Source organism: Atractosteus spatula, chromosome 8 (genome assembly GCF_055471065.1).
Source record: "Atractosteus spatula isolate fAtrSpa1 chromosome 8, fAtrSpa1.hap1, whole genome shotgun sequence".
Taxonomy (NCBI): Eukaryota; Metazoa; Chordata; class Actinopteri; order Semionotiformes; family Lepisosteidae; genus Atractosteus; species Atractosteus spatula.
Genome location: NC_142713.1, coordinates 28,676,581 through 28,683,512, shown reverse-complemented (window position 1 = coordinate 28,683,512; position 6,932 = coordinate 28,676,581). Strand labels below are relative to the sequence as shown.

The window sequence follows — 6,932 nt, the reverse complement described above, 5'->3', positions numbered from 1 at the left end:
AGTAATGACAGCCTGTACTTTGATTACATGCTGTACCTTGTACTTGAGACATTGCAGGCTAAAATCTAAATTGGGTCTTTAATCAGCCTAAACACAGACTCACAAAGAGGGTAGCTGTGAACTGGCACCATTATCTGTCCTCCATTCAGTGGCTTACATCTGTTAGGGATGCTGTTGTCTTGCAAAGTAATGGTGTGCTTTTCATAAGACAAGCATGCCTTTTTCAGCACTGAATTCTTTTATCAACTGGTGATGTGGAATTTGGGAGTTAAAAAGTGAAAAACACTACTCTAGTGTTTATCTAGAGTTTTCACTTCCTTGGGCTTTTTCACATTTTACTGTGTCACCATATAGAATCACAACGTATTTATCTGGGATTTCTTTGCCCTTGATTGACACCAACCCTCAATAATGCCACAGTAAAAACAAAAGTCTACAGATCCTCATAAATAAATTATAAATATAAAACCGAAAATAGGTGATTGCATAACTTGTCACTCCCTTTACTATGACACGCCTAAATATGCTTTAGTGCAACCAGATATCTTTAGAAGTCACAAAATTTGTTGGATGGAGGGGAGGGAGGCCACCAAGAGACCTGTAACAACGAACAGGGAGAAACTGTGCATCAGGCAAATGTCTGAGTGCCTCACAGATTTGGGCTTCTTGGGAGAGTGATAAAAAAACTCACACCAAATCTCAACTACACTTTTCTAGACTCTGAGACCAAGTGGAAGGAGATTCTGTGGTCTGACGAGACCAAAATTGACCTTGGCTTCAACAGTAAGTACAATACTATGTTTGGTGCAAGCATAACAGTGAACATCACTCTGAGAACATCATCCCTGCTGTGAAGCATGGTGGTGGCTATGGGGAGGCTTCACTGCATCAGATCCTGGAAGACGTATGAAGACCGAAGGAAAACTGGATGCAGCATTGTACAGGGAAATCCTGAAGGAAAAACTGCTGCAGTGTGCAAGAGACATGGGACGTGGGAGGAGATTCATCTTCCAGGTCGTACAATGAGCCAAGACATACAGCCAAAGCCTCACTGGAGTGGTCACTGGAAAGTCAATGTTCTGGAGTGGCTCAGTGAAAGCCTGGACCTCAATTCAATCAAGAATCTGTGGCAAGATTTGACCAACAGTTCCGCTCCAACCTGAGAGAGTTTGAGCAATTTTGCAAACAAGAAAGGGCTCAAATTGTAATGTCTAAATGTGTAAAGCTGATAGAAACTTATTCGTGAAGATTTACGGGTGGCCAATTTGTCTTTGTAAATAATTCACTAGGATCTGTAGAACTTTGTTTTTACTTTGACGTTACAGAGTGTTTTCTGTCAGTATGTCAAAACTTCCAGGTTAAATGCACCATGATTCCATATTGAAACACAATAAAATGTGACAATATTGTATTTGGCAACTCTAAGTTACATTAAAATAGCCCTCTATCACCTGCTGGATTTTGGCGAAGAATCTGTCATGATATCATTCCTAACAGTAGGGCTGCTCTGAATTTTCTGTAGTCTACACTGGGGGCAGGAAATTATTTAAAACTTTAAGGGGATATTTACATGAGGTACATGTAGTGAAAAATAGCTGTTACTTGTTAGGAATTAACTACTAAACAAGGTTTGGAACACTGGTTGGGAAGACAGAACAAGAATAGACCCGTTGACCTACCTGCACACACATACAGCTCACAAGCCCCCCCTTCACAGACCTCGTCCCCCAGTCTCCCCAGCTACCAAGCGGCCGTCTGACTCATTTCATCTAGTCTTCGTGGGTGGAGGTTCCAGTAGCCTCGTCCTTCTCAGGCAGGCCAAGGCCAGATCTACCTCTCAGATGCCTCAGCCACTGAAATACTAGGAGTTTGTCTTAGGCTGCTGAACCTAAATTGGCATGTACCTTTAATGACCTTCAGTGGGTTGTATTGAAGCTACATTCTTTGATTGAAACTTTTTATGAAAAATGTACCATTTCCAGTATTCAATGGATATAGCTGTTTATGTTATTCATGAAGTTTGACAGTACATTAAATTAAAAAGAACTAATATGTAGAAAAGACCTGAATTGCGCCCCCTACAGAAAACAACACACATTAACTTCTTTGATTTTAGTTAGCTTTAATCTTTCACTTGCATTGTAACAAAATTTCAAGCGTGGCTGATAAAGTTAACATTCCTGAGTTTCTCAAAATAAATAGCTTGCAATTCAAACTTTGCATTAAAAATGTTTTGCGTTTGATTCGTTACATTGGGAAATTGAATACAAAGAAAAAACTGAGAGCCTAACTTTCATTGAAAGTACTGTACATTAGCTACTACAAGCAATTACAAGCGTGCTTCTTTGTAAGATACAGCATCAAAATTATTTCTTTCATTTGCCTATTTTGAAGTAAAGCTACTTTACAATTAGTTTTGCAACATAATCACATTGTGACTCTTACTGCTTAGTTCATGCTGAACATTATTAAAGAGCATATTAGAAAATACAAAATAATGTAACCAGTACAAACTTGTTTCTGTTGTTTTACAAGCATGTACAGTAATACTGTCTTTTGTCTCACTTTTCAAGAGGATTAATGTTTTTTTTATTACAATTGAATGTTAAAATCTACATACTATATTTTTCTAGACAAGGACACATAAACTAGTTAAGACATAGCATAATAAGTTAAATTGATACACATAGCTTATTGTTACAAACACTGAATCATATTCTGCTAAAAAGGAACAGAAATATCACCGTGAACTCCAAAAATGAAGAATTCACATTTTCTCAAATACTTCTGTAAGCCTTTGCAAACACGTTCCAAAGGCAAGAGATGCAAAGCAGAAAAAACACAAGTCTTTACTGCAGATTACGGGATTTCTTACAGAGAAAACCTTTTTGCTGGTCACTGTCAGCTCTGGCAGCCGAAAGCTGTTTGCAACCACAATACAAATCTCAGAATCTGATCAAATATTTGTCCAACTCTCATTACTCCAAGTACTATTAAGTATTATCCATGGAGTATTTTTCATAAGTTTTCATAGATATTATTTGAATAAGTATATATATTATAAGAATATGTTATGTGTTCCACTGCAGAGCTTCAATACACATTCCTACTTGGTAACAGGTTGAGATTTTTCACTGTCATTTTGTTCATCTGTTTGCCAATGTTTGTTCACAATTAAGTGAAGCAAAATTCCATGTGTGACCTGTCACTGAAGTAACAAGAAAGCCCCTGAAGTTCGACAATGGCCTTTTCTTGGATCTTCACATCATTCTTCTATAGGATAGAAAAGGAAAATGACATTAAATTAAGATCATTTATGTCACGATGTGTCCTTTGGTGTGACGAGTATATTTTAGCACTGTATTGGAGTGCCCACTTATAAATCTGTAACTGAGAAAATATGGCAAAAGAATATTCATTTACGAACCAATGTGTGATGTTTTTAATGTCTCTGCACGTTTATAATATTCATTCCTTGCATTGATAAACAGTTTGATTGTATGAAAGAATGGGGCACTACAACGATTTTTAAGTTTACCTATAAAATTAATATTTTAAGATTTTTCCAATCATTTAGACAATGAGCATTTAATTTGAATATCAGTATGGTTTACCTGATGTCTAGCACGCTGAAGCTTCTGAATCTGAAGTTTTGTCACTTCACGTGGCGTCAATGTGTTCACACAGCGAGTCTGCAAAACAATGCAGTGGTTTGTTAAAAATCGTTGATCTCAAAGCAATCTAAATGTATTATTATTTAATTATTATCAAACATGACTAATGATTATTAAAGCAGACTCTGAAATATTTAACACTATGTTTATTAAGATAAACATAGAATACACCTTTATTACAGACACAAGTCAGAAGACATATTTTATAATCGCATTAAAATATTTAAAAAATATTTACTGCTTTTGGTATTTTTAAACCAGAAGTTTAATATACTGGACTTAATGTTAGCAAGACGTTATAAAATGATGTCTGCTTAGATCATGAACATAATAAATCATGTTAATCTACTGTAATTCGTAATGTTCTGTTGTATACATTTCCATTTCAGTTTTAAAATCATTGAATATAATTTTCCACCTTTGTTATTGGGAAACCCAATTCAGAACATTGGCTTCTCAGGTCTCTTAGTTCCATTAACAATAGTCACTGAGCCACTGTCTAGAAGCTATCATTTTCTAGCAGTCTCATCCATTTACCTCATTTACTGGCATCTTCTTTAGATTTTCACAGGGGATCTTCTCCTTATAAGGAACACACAGGAAAATGTATTTTAAACAAAAACTAATGGTTTCAGTAATGCCTTTTTTGTTGTAAATCACAATAACAATTTTCTTGGTATCAAATGCACTTCAATGTTTAATAGTAACAATTTAAGAACCCGCTCAAAGCTCATCTAACAGCTGGTAGCTATCCAGCTACACTTGCTTTATTAGATTAACTTTATGGTGCCAGACATTGCATTTTTGCAGTATTCTGAATATACTCTCTCAAGTTAGTTTGAAACAAATGTTAAGAAACTATGAAAAACAGTGTATGATATTAAAATAATATGGTATAATGTGTTCTCCTATGGTAATATAACTTTATATTACATTATTATGTATTTTTGTTTATAATGAAATGTTGTGATAATGTAGTATTTTACCTTAGAATCTCAAGGTGTTCTGCTACAGTAAAGTGCAGTAAATTTGTGTGTTCTTACTGTATTCATTTTCTTTTCTTTTTCTACCTGCCTTATCCGTCTTTATACAATAGAGGGTCGTTTCCCCAGTCAGTATTTCAGACGTTTTTCTTTGAAAATTGATACCATTTATCAACATGTTTTCATGTTGTAGTAGCAGACGTTTCACTTCCAGTGTGAATGTTTATATTATACTGATTGGTTGATGAAACTGTTAAGCTGACAATGTCCAAGATGGACAGGAGTTCCATCCAGGTTGCAGTCCAGTGCTATGCTTCTCAGATAGGCTCTAAGTTGCCGCGACCCTAATCATGAATACTGTAGGTAGCTTTCTAATAAAGGATGGATGGAGTATTAGAAGATTGCTCATGCAAACAAAATTGATTTTTTTTTATTTGAAGGAGACTCAAAGTAATGGGTATTGTTTGTATTGAAATGAGCAAGTAATATCTCAAAATCACATACAGTACTGCAACACAGAAGGCTAATAGCGGATTTTGATGTTGCTTCAATACCAAGTTGGCCATTCCAATCTGTTAAACATGCAGAATTCCTGAAGGTCTACAAACTTACCACTTCAAAACATTGCTGCAGTGAATAAATGGTGTGCATTACGTCTTCTTGAACTGTGTCAGTGAATGTTTTGTGGCCTTTGTAGTTTTTCAATACCCCTGTGTAAAACAAAATTATTTCCTTCAAAATGCAACCGTGCCATCTTGTCCCCTATGAAGACAAAAAAAAGAAAACAGTGCTTTTAGAATGTTTCAATGTCTCCGGTTTTGCTTATTTCAAAGCAGAATGCTGACTTCAACTCTGTATTGTATTAACAATAGATATTGGTAACCGTGCTAACAGAGACCAGTGCTTAAAGAGAACAGTGGAGTTAAATTAAGTCATAAAGATTGGAGGGTGGACTGTAAGCCAAAGACACAGTGGTCCTCCATGCCCAGGAGCAGATGAGCAGTACTGTTTGACGAACACAAGACTGTGACTCATGCACCATGTTGAACCATGTTGAACCGAAACCTCATGTCAAAGGCTGATGTTTGTCAGGGCTGGCCAACAGACCCTTGGTTCACTGAACCACAGTGGTCTTACCTATCTGTTGGCTTTGCTACAGATGCTGTCACTATGAGAATGCCATGGTGTCTCACTGTGCATTGCTTGCTTATACTCAAGCAGTGATGTGAACCACAGTATACAATACTTTGTCTTTCAAGTATGCACAAACTTACTCTGACTCTGTCAAATATTCCATGGGGAAGAAGAATGCTTTCATCGTGGGATGTTTCCTTAAAATAAAATAGAAACATATTAACATTGAGAAATTTGTATTAATGACACCAGCATTGGTGCAATGATTGATCAGTAAAATGAAGAACATTAACAAGATATCCTAGATTATTTGGTATTTTGTAATCTGTCAGTCTGTGTTTTCAGACACTATTGGCACGGCACACTATATTGTGTCCACAGAAACCACTAAAACTGATTTTGGCCATCCGAGCATATGCACTTGAAAAATCAGTACAGCTTCTGCAGTACATGTAAACCCCTGGCAACGTAGATTTGCATAAAAAATGAATAGGCTTCAGTTTCCTTTCCTTTCTCTGTCCACAAAGAATGAAAGAATTGCTTGTACAGGATTACCGAAAGTAAATACAATTTAATCTTGGCAGAGACGTGGCTAGTCGTTACTAAAGGAGAAGGCAAGGAGAGCAGTGTAATTATTAACATTACTGAACAGAAAGTACTTACTATGCCGTTTGCAATGTCTGCAGTTAAGCGATCCAAAGTCCTCCTTTTATCCGAGCAGTACATGTTTAGTACTTTTTGTGCGCGTGGACATCCACCTGGCTTGATCAATGCAGCAAACACCTGACACTGTACCAGCAACACAAGCTCAAGGATCTGAAGTTGAAGGAATCGATTCATTTCGGTTGCTGTCTTTATCTTCTTTTGCCAAGCACTGAAAATAATCCACTCCTGTCATTGAATTAGAAGCTGGCTTTTTATACAGGTGTTTCCTTGTGATGTCACTTGGACCTTCCTCTTTTCTTTCCTCAGAGAAGTGTGCCATAGTGGAAACAGAGTAATAAACGTGGCCCCACAACCTCCCTTTGCAAAACTTGAAAAAATGGAACCGGACCCTTTATGCGATTTCGGTTTTGTTTCTATTGCTGGAAATATATCCAAATTTCAAGATATTTCCATTTGAAAAATTTGCAAATTTGCA

The 6,932-nt window shown here is 36.5% G+C and overlaps 1 protein-coding gene across 1 annotated transcript; it reads right to left on the bottom strand.

The window, feature by feature from the left end:
- Positions 1 to 2,105: 2,105 nt before the first annotated feature.
- Positions 2,106 to 6,683, bottom strand: LOC148829368 (uncharacterized). The gene is made up of 6 exons (XM_088924082.1): positions 6,455 to 6,683; positions 5,932 to 5,988; positions 5,270 to 5,419; positions 4,212 to 4,256; positions 3,615 to 3,692; positions 2,106 to 3,273 (listed from the first exon to the last, which is right to left on the bottom strand). Exons 1-6 carry the CDS (start codon positions 6,629 to 6,631, stop codon positions 3,175 to 3,177), a joined length of 606 nt encoding a protein of 201 aa, XP_088780208.1. The 5' UTR covers positions 6,632 to 6,683; the 3' UTR covers positions 2,106 to 3,174.
- Positions 6,684 to 6,932: the final 249 nt, after the last annotated feature.

Coding starts and splice junctions, on each gene's coding strand:
- LOC148829368 (XM_088924082.1), bottom strand. CDS start 6,631: ATGAATCGATTCCTTCAACTTCAGATCCTTGAGCTTGTGTTGCTGGTA. Junction 5,420..5,931: donor GAATATTTGACAGAGTCAGA/GTAAGTTTGTGC, acceptor TTGTCTTCATAG/GGGACAAGATGGCACGGTTG. Junction 3,274..3,614: donor TTCAGCGTGCTAGACATCAG/GTAAACCATACT, acceptor TCTATCCTATAG/AAGAATGATGTGAAGATCCA.